Below are 19773 nucleotides of genomic sequence, written 5' to 3'. Positions count from 1 at the left end.
ATAAATTGTATTAAATAATAAATGTTATTTGCAGTACCACTGTAATTATTATACAGTTGAATTGTTACCACAGTATTGTGAGTTATGGTCAACATACAACAGAATTAATTCACATACGTGTTTGGAGGTTTCGATCTCACTCCTGAACAATGTCACACTGGTGATAACAAGGATGTCTCATAAACAGTTTTCTATTCTTTCATAGACTCCACTAGAAGTTTCCAACAGATCTCATTCACTTACAATATCGCAAAATCAGACTGAATTATGTTAAAAGCATAATTCAGTCATTTGGAGTTAATTTCACTCTACTAAACACTTTATACAGAGGCTGTATAAAATATGAACAACATAGATAATGAGCCCTGCATCAAACACTAATTACAGGAAGGCAATTCATTGTGAAAATGATTAATAAAAATAAATTAATAAATAAAAAATAAATTTATAATTTGAAAAATGTGTTATTGAGGTTCAGTCAATTGAATCGTTAATAAAGCACATTTCCAGTGTGTCTCAGTAATGGTCTTTTTTGTGAATCTTTATCAAGGGTGACAATAGTTATGGGGCTGCCTGTTTGTGTACTGTCAGTATAATGGTACCCGTATCACATTTTCCTTTCTGGGAAAATACAGTTCTTATTGATTGACCTTGAATGACAGATGGTGTCAGTGTAACACAAGGCAGGGAGACTTTTGAATCACTGAAGAATATTAGAAGAAAATCTTGTGATAGAATGCTTATGGCATTAAAAGGCTACAAGCAAAGAATTTGCAGGAGAATTGAAGTTCTCCATGGTCTCTCCAAGTTAAATTTACATATCGGAATTACTGCAGCAATTTATCACGCACATTCCACATTTGTCTGTAAATAAGGAGAACAAATATGAGGGGTCTGTAATTCTCGGACACTTTATTGACAAAAACAGACATGTTTTACTCAATCACATTATTTGGCAAAACACAATGATTTGGCAATCAAAAAATGTACTACTGACACTATACCTTTTCCAATCACCTGCAACACAGGGAACCACTCAATTATCTGCACAAATTTATATAGTGAGACAAGGATCAATGTCTTATTCACTACATATAATTCTTACACCCTTATCCTAAGAGGCCTATATACTGTAAGACTGACTAATAGGCCTTCTCTTAAAAAAACAAAATAAAGTAAAAAACATGTTGTATCTTTGAATGCAAGGACAATATTGTGTGAGGCTTGCTCTTGCCATTTCAAATCAAATCTGAATAGGAATATAGCTAATCACTTGGTATCATTATTAAATTTTAAAATGTTTAAAATGATTAAAATGTTATTTCTCCCCCTAGATGCTACTGCATTTGCAGGAGGTGTAACACACGAATCTCACCTCCCTTGTTATCAAAGTGCAAAAAGGCAAAGCCTTAATAAAATTCATAAACAAAATAAATGTGCAGATTCCATTTCATGGGAATATTATTATCCATAAAAAAGAAGGAAAGACAAGTTGTGTATATTTTTGCACAAATCAAAACCAGCAATATGTGCCATTCAAGTGAAAATAATATCACTTTCAATGGACATTGAATTTAATGGACTGGATAAAGAATAATAATAACATGCTATTCGACTCTTTTGTGAAAGAATAAGCAGGTGTTTTAGAATGACCCATTTTCATGGCCTCAGGAAAGAAATGAGAGAATGTGTCACAGAGTTCCCATCTTTACAATTTATATTAATGTTGCATTTGTTATTTAGTTATAACCGTTATTGTAAACCTTTTGCAATCATTTTGTTTCAACTTCCTCTTTGCTTTTGCAATACTTTACAGTGCATAGCCAATGCAAATTGGAATAGCACATTGAAATTTTATTTGTGTGCCAGAAAGAGAAAGTGAAAGATGTAAGGTGTGGCAGACCAAGAGAGACCAAAATACAGAGGCACAGTTAGAAATAGAAAGAGTGAGAGAGGGGAAATGAATGAGATACAGAGAGAGACAGTGAGAGAGACAGCAAAATATAATAATAATAATAATAAACCTGTAAAATGTATTACATTACCAGTCTCCACAAACTCCCTCTGTTTCATACAGAGTATGACTGTGAGTGCAATGGAAACATAATTGGGAGGTTCATATTTTAGGAGCTTCTATGACGACGATTCACCAACACACAATAGCACAGTTGGACACAGGCACCATCACAAAAAAGACACACATTCTGAAATGAAACAGAGCACTGTAACTCTGGCGCGGACCCACAAGAAGACGGCAATTTGATAGCGTCAACGGGATTAGGTGTAATCCAAAATCCAGCCCTTGTTCCTCTTCATAAAATCACTCCCTCTACCTCCCCCCCCCCCCACTTGAAGAAAGTGTCCATCTTACAACACTGTCTTTAATCCCCCCCCACCACCAACTCCCCAGTTACCGAGCTGCCCACAGTGAGCCTCTCTTTCATGTTTCTCACACAAGAGCACCTTTGATGGCATGGCACCTCAATTATCTCCAAAAACAGTGTTTTTTTTCTATGCAGCTTTTCTGATCGGTGTTGTTCTCTGTTCTCACAGAGACAGAAAACATCAGCTGATTTCCATTTGAATGCTGCGGTCCTCTAATTGTCGAGAAAGCCAAAAGGTCATTTCGCATTTTACTTAAACAACTCCGCACCCCCATTTATTATATATAAAATAAAATAAAAACACTGCAGTCTGTCTTTACAGTGATTTGCACCAAACTGACATATTTACCGACACTATTTACAGCAGATTATGTACAGATATTACAAGATTACAACTGAAGGAAATGTAAAATAACCGCGAGAACGTTACGTGCACAATTTAAGTGGTCCTCTGAAAAATAATTTAAAAATAATTTACAGTTCATGGCAGGTTGGAACTCATTAGGCAGATTTTTCCTTGGAACATTTTACAACAGGGGTCCCCCAACACTGGTACTGGACAGTCATAGGGAAGGTGGTCAGCTAATACAAAACATTCTCACAATGTTGCTGCCACGTAGCGGCAATGTTATAACATTGATAAAACATTTCAGGAACATTAGGAAAACATTCAGTGTTTTCTGGGTTTTTGGTATTAATCAGAATGTACTAGATCAATTAAAGCAGTCATTTAGATTGTTAATTCATCTGGTTTCTCGGTTGCAAACGGTTTGCTGATTTTCAAGATAGAAACAACAACCAGCTGATATTATGGCTCTCAAGGGCTGGTGACCCCTGCTTACATTCCTTCTCAGAACAGTATAACTGTGAAATTAGCTAAGAAAACAGTCTGCATAACATTTCCATGAAACAATTCACTATTTATAATTGTTCTTTTTGGATGTCTCTGATTAATTGTCCCATTTGCTATTACTTGAATTTATTACATGAAATTCCATTTGTTATTTACTCCAGAGACAGTTATGCTGCTAGGAGTGCTACACCAGACACAATTTGATTTGATCTGATTAAAAACAAATCCACTGGAAAACTCTTTAAAGCTTTTAAATTCATGCTCAATGATGAACACCAATACAAATATGCCAATTGTATGGGTACATGTCTAATTCATTCAAACAATAACGTGGTTGGTTCTTAAATCACATACCAAATATACGAATAGTTTTCCTTTCATTTCAGTGGCAGTTCCATTCAAGATTATATGTTAGTATCTAACATTAAATTGCTCAATTTCTCAGAATTAAGAACAAAGCGCAATCCAGTTGAATGAATCTGGGGCAATGTTTCCTTTTCCATCAATATATTCAAGATTAAAGAATGATGAAAGTAGGCCACTACCTTCTGTGCATGCCATAATAGAAGCACTTTGTTATTTTCCTTGGCCTTACAATGGAACGATTCATTGAAATTTGGTTCAATTGATAATAATGCAGCAAAAAAGATAAACCAGTATAAACACAAAAGTATTAAAAAAGTAAAATACATCTGCAATCTCATTTGCATCTACTACATGTCCTCAGGGTTTAACAGAGCAATTGATACAGAAAACGCAGCAGTACTTATCATGAACAAAAACACTCATTTTAGTTTCCATTTTTCACTTAATTACCTTATAATTACCTTATTAGCTCTATAATTAATGGTGAAAATACTGTTGCTTTTCAACATGTTTTAAGAATGTGTCAAATTCCTACTTTATATGGAGAATTCATAGTATTACATAGAAAGATACTCTGTAATGTGTGGTAGGGTGATACTCTTCAGAGACATAATGGAAACCAACGACACTAAATGTGGTAGTATACTCAGAACAAAATCCAACTTTTTGTTCAAAACTACGCACTTTCGAACAAGAGACAAAGAAAAAAACATTTTAAGTTTGTACAGCGTGGTGTGTGCAAGCTCCCAAACAGCCCACCAGTTCGCAGACATCCCCGTCTGCAAATGGTTCATCCAAATATCAAATGGTTCGTTGCGTCACAGTTGACTGGCCAGGGGCAGCTTTATTTTCCCATTCATTTCATCATTGTAATGTTCTGTGGTAGTAAGTAACTGTCCTACCCGACAGGTTCACTGCAATCAAAAAATGAAATCCTCCTTCTAGGAGTTAAGTTTGACCTGATTTGTTAGTCAAACTAAGGATAAATCGTTCGGACAGAAAGGTAGCCAAATAAAAGATGGAGAAACTAGGAACGCTAGGTAGGTAGCTAGCGACCTAGTGTAACTAGTTTCCCTATCTTCTATAGGTCGTTTTAACATCTTTTAATTGGCTACCATTCTATTCAAATGATTTATCCTTAGTTTGGCAAAAAATTAGGTCAAACTTCACTCAATTTAATTATTCTATCACAAACCTATCAGATACACAGTCGTGAGTGGGATATTTTTGAGACTAATACTTCTGAACAAAGAGTTGCTCAACTCAAGCAAGGATATCTTCATCTTTATGAAGATATTATAGAGATTATAAAGACGACAAAATGTGCTTAAATTTCCATCAAGTTAGGTGTTAATGATCCTGAGCGGGGCACAGTAGCGTGAATTGACAAAACAAAGGAGTTTGTATTGAGTATACTGACAAGTGTTTGGTGACATGTTCGCCAGTGGTTCTTTTTCAAAAAGTTTGCAAATTGTTTTAAGTATATTGCCTACTTAAGCAATTCCCCCCACCCCACCCCCTAAAAAATAATTCTCACAATAGCTCTTGTTTCTTTACATTATTTTCCAAATATAATGTAGAATAGCCTAAATTCAAATGTAATCTTAAATCCAAACACATCTAAGTTACACAAGGGCATGGTTTACATCATTACAAGTATTTTATCATATGAAACCATTTAAATAAAGGTTTAAAAGTCTATGCATGTGGTATAGTTTACAGTTTGATGATGAAGGCATTAAATCCATGGGCACATTTGCAGCATTAAACATAGGATGATAAAGTCTGCATTATCCATTGTATTTTTCGATAACATACACACATTTGAATACATAAGCATGGAATGCAGTATCTCTTCAGGGCTGCTCTTGTAGATTTCTTTCATTTTTTTTTACAAAAGAGCAACAACCTTGATGATGAACACTCTCCTTCTTCTCAATCCAAATGGAGATCTCCACCACAAAAAAATAATAATAATAAAAAATACAAAGCAAATGTTGTCCTCAAAAATGAGTAAACGTTAACAGAAATCATGCCATGTGAACATTTAACATTTTTATAAGTCAAATCCATAGCGATTCACAGTGACAATAGTTGGTTGTTCACTAGTCTCCCATACGCAAATATGTAGCTAATTCCTTCCCCAGCAGCCAGGTGGTCCCCAGCAGCCCTAGAGATTGATAAATCCAGTGGGAAAAATACATTTCTGGTATGAAATTAATATCTGCATTTGATGGGTAGTCTACACAGTAGGATCAATGGGACTGCTGATTTAAAAAAGAACTGGTCAGACTCCTGAGAGTCCTGCCTCCCCACCTGATAAATTATTATTTTTTTTGGTTCCCCCTGCCGGCTCAGCTCCAGATATGTTATCTTTTCCTGATCTAGCTGCTTCCACATCACAGACTTAAGTCTCAGTCAGTGTTGCTCTACCAAAATCGTAATATTAGTATATCCTAATCTCATAATACAGTATGGGAAAGGAGAGCGGGTGGAATTTGAACAAATAATCTTTATGAAATCAACCAAGTTAATGTGGCACTCAATTTGTAATTTGTGAAATATTCAGTAACAAAGGATCAGTATCCTAAGTGCTAACCAATTCCTAAACAAGTATACTCTCCACCAAATGAATTAAAACACTTCAACACCCTTGCAAGCTAAAACCTGTGTCAGGCATAGTAGTATATGTTCAAAGCTGGTGCAATGTATGGCTAAGAAAGTAACTAACCTCTTTTAACCAAAACTATTGTTTGAAAAGATATTTCGTTTTTATTTTTTACTATGAACAATGTGCTTTCTCTAATGTTGATAAACAGCAAAACTGTTATTTTGTATCAGTTTAATCATAATATTTGCACATAAAATATAATAATTTTTGAGGTGAATGTGGCTACACACAAACACATGGAAGACATTTGAGTGGTTTCTGAGGAAATCCTTGCCTGTGTTCAATTAATTAACATGGCCATTTCACAAATGATTCTCCCACTTCAGGGACCTTTACCCACATTTGTGATAATGCTGAGAAAATATTCTGTCAAAAGACAGTTTCTGTATTCTCTTCATACAAATGAATGTTAAAGTCCGGAAGTTTAAATGCAAGTGCTTCTTTACAAGCACTGGTTGCGAGCACCAATATGAATGCTCCTTTGTGTGCTTATAAAGACGCTTACTCCTTATTTTTAAATAAACACTAATGACAAATGTTTATCAAATCAAGGCCAAACTGTTCTGAAGAGAGAAATAAATCCCGCTCTTCAAAGTACGAGAGAGGCAAGCTGAATTGGCTCAGTCAACACAATGGGTGGCTAATTTGGCTACATAAAAAGTAATGAAACTCAAACCAGCAAGCAAAGCAGCCCTCGTGGACCAGGGCGAGTAGCCCTGCTGACTACGTGGCCCTCTACAAGGATGGGCCTCCTCGCTTAAAACCACCAGCTGAAAATGCAATATAACCAATGTTGACAGGATAACCTACAGATCTACAGAGCAAATTTAGAAAACAAAACACAAAATATTGAAACTGGACGGCATTAGAATTACACTAAACAAGAGTGAGAATGTATAAATTTTAACAGATCGCCAGACAGGTTTTCATTTAGTTGCAACAACAAAAAAAAAATGGCTCAGACACTGGCCAACCTTACACCACCCATCCAAAAAAATGTATATTTGCTCACAGTATATTTGCAGTTTGCAAAGTTCCTTTGAATATAGACTGCATAGATATATATCTGATTCATCTTACATGTGCTTTTTAAAATTAACTTTTTTAAAATAAATATATATTTCTTATTTAGAAAATGCTTCCCAACTTTGCTCATCTTGTTCTTCTATATAACATTAATGACTGTCTGTTTAACAGCACTGTCTATTTGAAAATAAGATAAAATAACATTATTTTTTTAGAGCCATGTGCTTATTACATTATGTTTCCTTTATGCAATTACACAACAAAAAGCAAGGATTTTCAAGACTACCCAATGCTACCTACTATCATGAAGATTTCACTGATTGAAAGACAATTTTCCCGATCACTTAAAAATTCACTGCCCATCTAAATACACAACAGTTCTGACATGTTGTAAAATTATAATTGTACTTTTGTTTGTAAAAAAAAAAAAAAAAGTAAATAAATAAAAATGACATGCTCACCGATGTACAGATCCCGAAGGCTTAAAATAACACCTTACAGTCTGATATCACTTAACGTGTTGTCGGATTTGAGCTACAAATCGATTTGCAGGTATCTCATTTCATTTTCATACCCAAGAATGCTTTGTTTGCATGTCACCTGTAAGGTCTAGCAGATGTTCACTTTGTAATATCAATGAGACCATTGGCCTCTATTTCATTTTACCACAGTGTCCTTTCATTTTTAACTTTGAGTGGGAAACTTGAGCAAATGCTACTTTTCCCATGTTTACTTACCACTATGAGTTTTGCAGTTTCTAGAATAAAACAAAAAAGGAAGTAATGAAGCATTTGCTTAAATCAACGGGCAAAATGAAAGAACTGAAACTGAAGTACATTGTGGTTAGCCCGAAGGATATGTTTACAGTTCCACCAGTGTGTAAAGGGGAGGGGTTCTGGTCTTTGGCCACATTAAACTATGACTGTGTAGAATATCTAAACATTTGAAATCCAACAAATGAAGTCATATGCATTGCAAATGATGTCACACGCATTGCACTGCTAGTTCCAAATAGTAGATATCTTATCAATAGAAGTGTTGCTGTACAAATCACTTCACAAAACAAAATAAAATAGAAAACAATTAAACAAGGGTCATACTGTTTTCAAGGATGCATGCATTCAATTAATAACCTGTGGATTCTCCTTTCAATTGTAATCATAACTTGCCAAAGGAATGATTGTGTCATTCACAAACAGCAGTTAAGTTTGTTTTAACCCCAGTACCATTTGTCAAGGTTATTGAAGACCTTGTACTCCTTGTGCCTTTTAATGTAATCACAAGCGAGGCAAGTATGTTCTGCCCAAAAATAAGATCTCTTTACAGTAAAGTGCTTATGCCAGCGAAAGTAACGAAGGTACATCTCTTCGTTCTTGTCCAGGAAAAATATGTAATCAGCCAGCTCTTTCGGGGAGAGGAAATCATCCACGTGGATGAAGGCATCGCCGGGGACGAAGTTCTCGTAGTTCTGCCTCGACGGCCCAAGGACAATCGGCACTGCGCCCACAGCCAGCGGGTTGTACAGCTTCTCCGTAATGTAGTCTTTGTGGATGGAGTTCTCGAAGGACAGATAGAATTTGCAGCTGGCTATGATTGGGAAGAAGTTCTGGTCGTTCACGTATTCCCCGAAAGCTTGCCCATAGGCGTGAATCTCCACGTACTTGTAGAGCTCGTTGTAGTACTTGACACGGATGTGCTCGGGGTTCCAGTTGCTGACGATCCAGCAGATTAGCTTGCTCTTGCTTGGCACCACAAACTCCTCCTCCTTCTGGGTTGCAACTATGGACCCGTAAGGCACTATGATATCAGCATCCTGACGGTAATTCAGCGTCAGATTGAACAGGTTCTCCAGACCAGGCAACTGCGACGAGTGTGATGGGGATTCAAGGTTCATCCAGATCCATTTTTGGAAAGAGGGCCGCTGCAAGGGAGGGAGGTTTGAAAGGTTGCTGCTGATGTCGCGGTGGTGGATAATCACACCGTCTGACTGGTTGTAGAGGTTCCTGTCCGCTGTCAAGTAACAGCCGTCAATGTTAAACAGTGAACTGCAGACGCTGAGATCGTAGGTTTGGCCAAAGGGCCACAGCCAGATTAGTATGATGGTCTGATTCTGCTCATTTTTCGCAAACAGGTGTTTCACCTTGAGTGAGGATGTTGCCGACTCCACTGGGCCAGATAGCCAGCTACTAGATGGCTTAAAATACATTAAAAACAAAGTCACAAAACAGCCCAGTAAAAAGGTGGCGATTAAGAGAGGTCGTAGAATTCCGTGGAAAGAGGCAGATGGCATGCTTTTTCCTTTAAAAGGAATGGAAGAAAAGGCAAAAAAAGAAAACTGTATTCAGTACAAAGTCTGTGCTTTCTAATTCTGCTTTTTAATAACACATCAAATCAAATGTATTCAGTTATGAAAATGTGTGCTGTGTGATTAGTAGTTAATTTAATGTTAATTCAGACAAATTTTAGTTTGTCAATTCCCCTGTGCAAAGGCAATTGGTTGTCTTTACATATAAACAAAGTACAAACCGATGCTTTTTTGTCTTAAAATGGATAGATGGGGAGAGAGTAATTTATTTAACAGGAAATGGCATTGCCCACACTGTAGAATTTAATATAAGCTTTTGATTGCATTCATATTTATCAGGAGCCATAAACCTTTCATAAAAATTCAGCTGTTACAGGCACTGTTTTTTTGCACACAGTGAAGAGCAACAGCTTTTCAACCTAAGCATAAAAAATAAAACATTGAAAAGGCAACTCATGTACAGTGACCAATTACAATGGATTTGCCCTATACACATGCACTTCTGACTTACATTTCTGATGGTAATATGAAGACCTGACAAGTTTAAGTAATGTTATACATTTAATCCTGATTAATTTCCATACATTTATTGAGTGAAAACATATTTATGTAATCAACTCAGTACCGTAATGCTGTCTGTTCTAACCATATAACACAGTGAATTACATGTAGGCAATTAGAAATAATATTTCTATTCAGATACTGTATGTTCAGGCAAATACAAGGATATATTTATGTGTCCTGTTATATAAATATGATATATTTATATATAATTAGGGGCAATTTATCTTTAGTACACAAAAATATGATTTAAAAGTATCAGGTTTTGATATTTATTGAGTTTGTATTTTAACTAACTTTATAATTTATGGTAAATTGATCAAGTACTTCTCTCTCCTTAATGTATGCTAATGACTACCAATTCATTCATAAGAAAGAGATTACTGTATTTTTAAATGCATTTTCAATTAACTTCCCCTTTTTTAGTGTGGGTTTTTCAGAATATTAATGCATGTTTTCAATGAAAATCATCAAAAATGAATTTATATCAACTGAATGAATAGGTTTTTAAAATGCTTTAATTAACTTAATACCAAGCTGGGAAAAAATGAGATCCATAGGCATCCATCCATAGGATGGAACTTTGAATTCTATGTTAAATGAATCATTAATTTCCTTTATTCTCACAATCTTGAATTTTCAGTATTTACAACCATTGAAGCTTCCAACCTGGTCTCATGACTCATTGAAATCTATTTAAAGAATTTCTTAGCACCCGAAAATTCATGCTTACCCTACGAATGACAGACTCTTCACATCGCGTGACTTGTTTCCCTGAATCAATACAAACTGGAAAGAAAATCTCCTTTTTTTCTTTCACTTGGTTCAATTCAATTCTGCTCCGTATTGATTTGGAGAAACTTGCTATGTCACATGATGTGAGGAGTCATTCGTAGGATAATTACAAATTTTAGGGTGCAGGAAATTTGTTGAATTGATAAACCTAGTCGTGAGACTATGCTGCTATGGACAGGAGTGTTGTGAAATGGATAAATTTTAAGGTCATCTAATGAAAATGAAAAGGCTCACAAAACAAAATATACATGATATGGGGATAATTGTCCGTTCGCAGATACTTACGTGAAATACTTGGAATGGTGTTGAAATCCAGGCAATATTAAATTAATTCCATGTTAAATGCAATGTTAAATGCAAAAAAAAAAAAAAATGATCTTGCATTCCTGTTGCGAGGACAAGTTTATCCCCCCTTTTGCCAATGATTAACATAAACTGAAAACTCAAAAACAAAAGGCCATTTAAAATGTATAAGACACAAAAAGGAAACCTGTTGAATGGGTCACGGTCTTCCAGTGCATTTGATAAGAATGTGTTGATTTTCAGCAGTCTCCTTAGGTAATGCCAATGCAGTCCTGGTCCTCTCCCTTCCCTGAAGGAGAGAGAAGAATCAGATTTGTCAACTTACCACACAGTTGTCTTGTGAAAAAAAAAAAAAACACCACACCTTCTACAGTCCACTGTCAGTTCAGGTTTAAGTCAGATAGGGTTAAGGGCTGATTTTGAGATAAGGGTGAGTTTGGATGCTTGAATATTTGCTTGGCTTTCACCCAGTACACACTTGTAGCTGAGATAAAAAAGATTATTTCAGAGGTCATCATTTATTTTTGACAGAATAGGTCATTAGGTTGTATCGGATATGATGATGCTTGTTCAGCCACGTACAGCCAGGAAGTGAAGTTGGTTTGAGATGCAGTAATTTCAGTAATTTAAAAAAACAAAAAAAGTGAAAGGACTTCCACTTAAAGAGAGCATGCATTAAAATTTACCTGATGGGAATAGGATTTCAGATACATTAGCTAAACTCAGCACAAGTGGTTTGCAGTAATCTCAAAGACTTATGGTTGCTGTTGGATGTGTATGTGATGAACAGTGAATACACTGTATGCTATATTTTCAGACACCAGCAATTCTACCTGTATTGTACATGTACACATTTTATAGGTGCATCATTTATCAAACATTCAGCAGTCATTGCCCTAGACATTGCTAAAAAGCATCAATATTCAGTTGATTAGGAAAGACTAGTTCAGCTGGACCCAGGATACAGTCTGTGGGTAACATTGCAGAAACTGGAAACTTCAACCCATGATTTTTTGTCCATAAATGGTACTGGACCCTCTTTTCACATCGGCTACAGATATTTCCACTTCATTTAAAGTCAAAATTATATCACTTTTTGTTCATATTTTTTCATCAATAACAAAAGGTATACTAAACTTCCAAATGCATATGGACACCCCTTCTAATTAGTGGTTTTGTCTATTTCAAACACACCTGATGCTAGTAGGTGCATAAAATCAAGCATACAGCCATGCAATCTCCACTGACAAACATTGGCAGTTCTACCCTGCTAGAACAGCCTCAGTCAACTGCAAGTGCTGTTATTGTGAAGTGGAAACGTATAGGAGCAACAGCAGCTCAGCCACCAAGCGGCATGCCACACAAACTCACAGAACGAGACCTTTGAGTACTGAAGCATATACAGTAGCACATAAAAATCATCTGTCCTCAGTTGCAACACACAGAGTTCCAAACTACCTCTGGAAACGACATCAGTAGAACAACTGTTCGACAAGACCTTCATGAAATGGGTTTCCATAGCCGAGCAAGCTTAAGATCACCATGCACGATGCCATGCATTGGCTGGAGAGGTGTAAAGCACACTGCCATTGGACTGGAGCAGTAGAAACACATTCTCTGGAGTGATGAATCACGCTTCACAATCTGGCAGTCTGATGGACGAATCTCGGTTTGGCAGAATGCATAGTGCCAACTGTACTGGCCCAAATAGAGCCAACTGTAAATTTTGATGGAGGAGGAACAATGGCTTGGTGCTGTTTTTCATGGTTTTGGATATGCCCCTTAGTTCCAGTGAAGGGAAATCTAAATGATACAGCATACAATGACATTCTAGAGAATAGTGCGCTTTGTGCGAGCAGTTTGGGGAAGGTCTGTTCCGGGTTCAGCATGACAATGCCCCTGTGTACAAAGCAAGATCCATAAAAAAATGGTTTGCTGAGTTTTGTGGGAAATTACTTGACTGGCCTGCACAGAGCTCTGACCTCTACCCCAACAAACACCATTGGGATGAATTGGAATGCCAACTGCGAGCCAGGCTTTATGCCCAACATCAGTGCCCAACCTCACTAATGTTGTGAGGTTGTAGCTGAATGGAAGTGAATCCCCGCAGCCATTCTCCAAAATCTACTGGAAAGCCTTCCCAGAAGACTGCAGGCTGTTACAGCAGCAAAGGGAAGTCCAACTACAAATAAATGCCCATGGTTTTGGAATGATGTTCAACAAGTATATATGGGTGTGAAGTTCAAGCGTCCACATACTTTTTGGAATGTAGTTTAAATGGGCACACATACATATCTTCCAAAATGCACTAAAGAATCTTTCAAATGATCCCAAAAGAAATCTCTATCATTATTTACTCATCCCCATGGCAAGCAATTTTTTTCATACACAGGTAGTTAGTTAGCACAGCTTAGCTTCAAGCACTGTGCCTTGGGCCCTTCGAAGTGGTGATTTTGGGAGATACACCTGCGCATGCGTCCTACTAAACGAAGCACCACCTGTGCATGCGTCCTACCAAACATCCCTCTCTGATCGTTCGTGAGTGAGTGACCACAATTTGCCACGCATAGCCCACGGCGGCAGGCAGTCCTGCGCAGCGTGGGAAAAATGGAAGAGCAGGCGACCCCTTTCAGTCCCAATCCAGTAATAAATGACAATCAAATATCTCCAAACAGGTTATACAGAGCAGTATACGCGTTTTGAAGCTAAAAATTTGCAAAGAATATCTAAATGGCACAGATTTACATCAGTATATGACAAAACAAAAGAACTCTGCACAAAAATTCTTATTTTGAAAGCATACATGTACCCCAGAGAATTCTGCTCGCTGTGCCCCTAGCCTTTTGGACTCAAATTGTAATTGTTTTGTTACATAACACTTGGATTATGCTGCACAAGACATTTGGAGATAATTGATAGTAATTCTAAAAAATGGGACTCATGCACTTCCACTGCTCCAGATTATTTTGAGTGATGTCCTAAATCAACAGGAAAGTCAAAATTTGTAAAGCTATTTGTGTAATGGGTTACACAAATTGCTTTGCAAATTTTGACGTCCCTGCTGTAAACACTCTGCGGTCTTCCTTTGACAAATTCAGAAATTATAGACATTATTGTGGAGGCAAACTTTTAGTTCCAAATTCAAGCAGTTTGCCTCCCTTATAATGTCTATACAAAAGTTTAGCCCTATTTCTATAAATGTTTAGCCCTATATATTTATTAGTTAAAAACAGGCTAATATTAGAGCATGTGCTTTGTAGTCCGGTGGGTGGTGGTTGTGAAATGAGGACGTCCAAAGATTTCGACTACCAATCTGAAACAGGTTAATACAAAATCTGAAACAGGGTAATACAAAATAATAATGAATACTCTTCATTATTAATGAATAATAATAAAGCTCTTGTTTAAGCTATTTTTGTGATGTATGGTTTTTGATATGGTTGTTGATGTGAGACTGCAGGTTTGAAGATGTGAGACTTCTAAACACTGTAAAAACAGAATAGTTACATATGTGGTGAGTATATACATAGTAGTATGGTGTATTATTGGTAGGTACTGCAATTTGAATAAAACATGTACAGAAATGTTTAAACTGCCGATGGAGTGGAATGCATAAAGTTGTCAAATACCAATAGTCCTAGAGACATTTAAATTAAATGCTTGCATGCTGTGAAGCACATACATTTCGCATACATGGAGCCAAATTCAATCAGTATTTTTTTTTTTTTATTAAACTTGTCTGTTTTCCACTGTATGTGTGGATTCTGTTTTATGGGAATGTCATCAATGTGGCCGTCAGACCAAAAATCTTATGAATGTCAGATGATGCTTGTTTTTGCACCCATGTTTACAGTCTATACAAACATTTAAGGCTTCTGATGTAGTTACTGGGAAGGGAACATCATTTAAAATATCAGAAAATAATCAAGCTTTGTTTCCCTTCCCTCTGTCCCCCACCTTTTTCTCCCAAGTTTGGAATCTCCGGTGGTGTTTCTCTTGTTACCACTATGAGGAACACATGTGCTCGTCTGATACATTCACCAATGAACAGGTGACTATTAATTGCACAGCCACAGTACTGCAGGAGAAAGCTAGTGCTGATTGGATTGTTGTGTCACTGGCATTAATAGGTAGACTGTGGGACTGACACACGTCTAATGCAGCAGTAAACCAAGGAGCCCATACCACCATAAATCGACCCCTATCTCTGGTGGGACAGTGTCTTGCTAATTTCTGCCTCCTTGAAGATTTCACAGGAAGAAAGGGCTAGCTAAACTCCTCTGCAAATACATTTGCAAAGCTGAGGAACTAAGTGAGATATGTTCAAAAGCTCCACACCTGATAGATGCACATGCTTTCTTGAGGAGATATGCATGCAAGAATATAAAGTAAAATCACTGGAATTGACAGGGAAATGTCAAAAAAAGAAGGAATATTTGTGCAACTACAGAGAATCCATTGTACTTCATTTGTACATTTCAATATTTGCCCTGTTAAGTCTTTCATCTGTGAAAAGAAAATAACTGACTTTTGATTATACAGTACCTAATCTCAAAATAAATAAATAAATAAATAAATAAATGTACATCTTCTTTCAAGAATTACCTAGCTGGTCAGTTGAGCGTACTGATCCTTCTTTTGGTTTATTTAATGAGATGATTTGCTGAATAGAAGTACGTGCATTTCCATTTTAACTGGGCCTACAGTTTCCTGTTGTTATTCAATTTTCAATCGCTCATGCCCGAGTGCAGCTTTTTGGAGACCCTTCCTGTCGTAGGCAAACAGAAAACATTACACACATATGCTGCATCATGTTCAGCCATCTGCTGATCCCTCTTAACACCCCTCCCCCCTTTCAAACCTGCAAGGTGTTGACAGAGGGAACTTCATGCCAGTTCCTCTGCTCCGTGTCAGCAGTAGGAATCCCTCTTATTGGAGGCCCACGTCTCCCCAAAGATGGCTGTTAGTTATTGAATATGTTTGCAAGTGCTTTACTTCTCCACAGAATCCCCATTCACCTCTCATGTTTTCATGCATTTACAGTACATTTGGAATTCATTTCATTTGGGTGTTAATTTCTTGGAATCCCTTGAGCGATCTGTTTAAAAATGTTCTCTTAACATTTAATCACTGTGAAAAAAGATGGCCATTGTTTCCGGTTGCAGTGCAGTTATTATTATTATTATTATGATGATGATGATGATGATGATGATGATGATGATGATGGTGATGATGATGATGATGATGATGATGATTATTATTTTAAAGCAAACCCAAAATTACAACTGACATCACATCCCTGCTTCTTATAACATAATCTTTTCCCTCTCATGGGCTTGCTTTTAAACTATAGCCATTTCAATTAACAGCAGGTGTGCAGTTGTCTTGACTGGACCATCACAGTGATGGACAAAGACAATTAATGGTTTTAAGGTTGGCCTGACAATTCTACGAAACACAGAATTGGGTTGGAAACAGAAAAAAATGTTTCCTTAGCACATTAACAAGCAGCCAACATATTTTATACACACACAATGACCAACCAGGGTCTAGGGTCAGATATAACCCGCAACAATATTTTCATAAATTCGTTTGTAAATGTTTGAGTGCAGTTTTGTGGAAACAAAATATACTCTAAAAACAAATTTGATGTGGCACAGCATATTCACCATATATTAAGAAACCAAGAAATGAATAATGGCCGCAGTACATAATAGTTTGTGGGTGACTTTGTTACGTGATCCATTTTTAAAAGTGTCTGATCAAAACACAGGCACACATACATGCAGGCATGCACGCACACATTCCTACACACACACACACACAATTAACATTGCAACTCAGATTCCAGGTCAAAGCACATTGTGTTTGGATTTAATTCAGGCCCGAGGCAAAAACTGACCAGCCACACAAGGCACATATCTCTTGTTAATGTAAAGTTATGGATATTTCAATATAACCTAAATATTATGTGTATCTACACAAGAGTGATTTGGGCATGTGTGATTGGTTATTATGCATGCCTAAATTCAAAAGTCTGAGTCTTCATTAGTTTTGTACAAAATCAAATCAGGACAAGTAAAAACTTGAACAGTACAACGGCTGTTGATATGGGCAGGCTATCCACTTTTGTTTTTGTGGAGTAGCAAGACTGAAACTGCTATGATGCACTGTGCAGCCGTTTGGTCCCCATGTGAAAAATGACTAGAAGTTCTTCAGTAAAAAAAAAAAAAAATGATTATTTGTTTCTCATGTTTAATGGTGCACTCTCGGTCTCGAGCTTATCGGTAAACAAGCATGGAAAAAAATGTTTCCTACTGCCCTGGATATCTAAAGCACAAGCACGTACTATAGAGCCTACCTCTGTGACGATTACGGATCTGAGGACCTGTTCCCATTAGAGTCATATCTCAAATAACTTTGTCACTCAAGCATTTTGCATCTAGAAATGTGAGCCCACCGGGAACATGCACAACATTTAATTTTACATATACCGCCAGCTCACTGTGAGGTCATTTTCATTTTCAAGTATATTGTAAAAACAGTACGGTTTGTCACGAGTAGCCGAGTTGGCCGACAGAAATGTATCGTAACAAGAGCGCGAGAATTATGGAGTGAAAACCTCTTAGGAGGTAGGCTACATACTTCCACATAGCTACGAACTACACTATGATTGGACATACAGGTGTATAATCATATCGAATTCTCCGAGGGTAGCTTTCAGAGAGCGCAAAAGGTCCTCCTGCATAGCGTAACCTTAAACATAGCTTCAATGATGGCTATACAACACAAACAACTGCAGAGTTATTAACCGGAGTCAGACCGACCGATGCATAGCGCAAGGGAGTCGCGCACAAAGAACCCAGAATGTTACGGCATGTGTATAAGGACCAAAATAAATAAATAATCTATGCCCGTTATTACTTAGATGAACAAAACGTAATACCCTATGGCAATTCACGTGTTGATTAGTAGTACGACAAGTATCGTTACAATATTTTGTGAAATATTGGCTTTTAATCAATCCGTCGCAATGGATAAGATTCATTGAGATGGGCTTTATGTGGACACTTGTCCACACAAACACGAGAACAAACACTACATGTTGAATGCCACTAACAGCAGGATGTAGGCTATTGTTGCATCGATAGACACAGAGCTATTTTCATTTAAAAATGATAATCAGGAATGTACACACGCATAGTTAAAACCCCCATCATTCAATTCATTTCGCTACATGTACTCCTCTTAAGTATACATCCAAAACCGGTAAGCGGTCAAGGAGGTAGGCTGAGGTAGGGCATCCTAAAATGTATGAATTTTGAGCGGTAACAATGAAGGTCATTTTTGGACCGTGGTTTAGGCAAGCCTACATGTTTGGAATAGAGCCTTAACGCTAGAGTGTGACGAGTTAGCTAGCAGTCTTAGTATTAGCTATAGCCCACATTTCTGGATTTTGGAATTAAGCTATTGAAACATCAAATTAAATAATAACATTCATTACTGTGATTACACTTCACATCTTATTATCCTGTTTGTCATGGACACCAACCCAAACAGATATATTTTGATGCTTTAAAAATGTTCAGACACACGTAAATGAGACGTTTATTATAGGTTATAATGAATAGATCGCAAGGGAATAAAGGGACGTTTCAGTATAAATCGCGGCTTGTTAGAAAATGCACCTCAAAGGCCTATTGATTTGCCCACAATAAACAGGGGTTTCAATTAGATGACCGAATACAGGTAGGCTAACACACTGCGGTGTATTGCCACTGTGTAGTGGCATAAATTATTTAATTATACTCACCGTCCTCAGGATGGACTGGCATCAACTAAAATAGATCCGCATATTGGCAGAATATTGACTTCAGTCGTTTCTCCGTGATATAGATAGGCATCCCATTCCAAAAACCGCACAATCTGAGCAGTGATAAAATTCTTGCGGTGGTGGCAATTTTCGCACGCATCTGGCCGGGATTCGGTAGATTCCGAACCCATAGCTAGTCCCGCTGCATTGGCCGTCGAGGAAGAAGTGCAGCCGTGACGATTTTGCTCACATAGCACAGATCTGTATAGAACTATACTGGCAAAACAGGCAGGTGGTGACTAACGTTAATTCGAGTGAAGTGATGTGAACCAAGGCATCGTTGCGCCGCGTGCAGGGTGTTCTGCGATGTGGAATAATTCCCTCACTAGCCCCCACAGCGCTGTCATCATTGTGTTATGACAAAGCTTGCAGCTGCTCCAGGGGGAGGTGTACCAAGACGCAGCAAACTGACCAGAAACGCGGTTTTACGTTTTATCGTCGTTAATTTGACCACTGTTTTTTTAAATAATAAAAGGGGTTTAGCTACTGTGTCTTATGAGCTAGCCTACAGTAGATTGAAGTAGCAAATGGCAAGCTATTCCTGTAAATATTTTGGTTAGGCTGATTAACAATTTGACAATTAAAGCGAATTGGCAATAGTCTGAGCCAGTATCACGGACAAAATACTCTGCTTAA

The 19773-nt window shown here is 37.3% G+C and overlaps 1 protein-coding gene across 2 annotated transcripts; it reads right to left on the bottom strand.

The window, feature by feature from the left end:
• Window positions 1-886: 886 nt before the first annotated feature.
• Window positions 887-19773, bottom strand: fut9a (fucosyltransferase 9a). 2 transcript variants are annotated; one of them, XM_035404336.1, is made up of 3 exons: window positions 19078-19773; window positions 11247-11553; window positions 887-9598 (listed from the first exon to the last, which is right to left on the bottom strand). In XM_035404336.1, the coding sequence occupies exon 3, from the start codon at window positions 9588-9590 to the stop codon at window positions 8514-8516; it is 1077 nt and encodes a 358-aa protein (XP_035260227.1). In that variant the 5' UTR covers window positions 9591-9598; window positions 11247-11553; window positions 19078-19773; the 3' UTR covers window positions 887-8513. The 2 variants fall into 2 exon arrangements, with proteins under 2 accessions (XP_035260227.1, XP_035260184.1); XM_035404293.1 differs by having other exon boundaries at window positions 11452-11553.

This window comes from Anguilla anguilla, chromosome 1, assembly GCF_013347855.1.
Source record: "Anguilla anguilla isolate fAngAng1 chromosome 1, fAngAng1.pri, whole genome shotgun sequence".
Lineage (NCBI taxonomy): Eukaryota > Metazoa > Chordata > Actinopteri > Anguilliformes > Anguillidae > Anguilla > Anguilla anguilla.
This window is presented reverse-complemented; position numbering and strand designations above follow the sequence as displayed.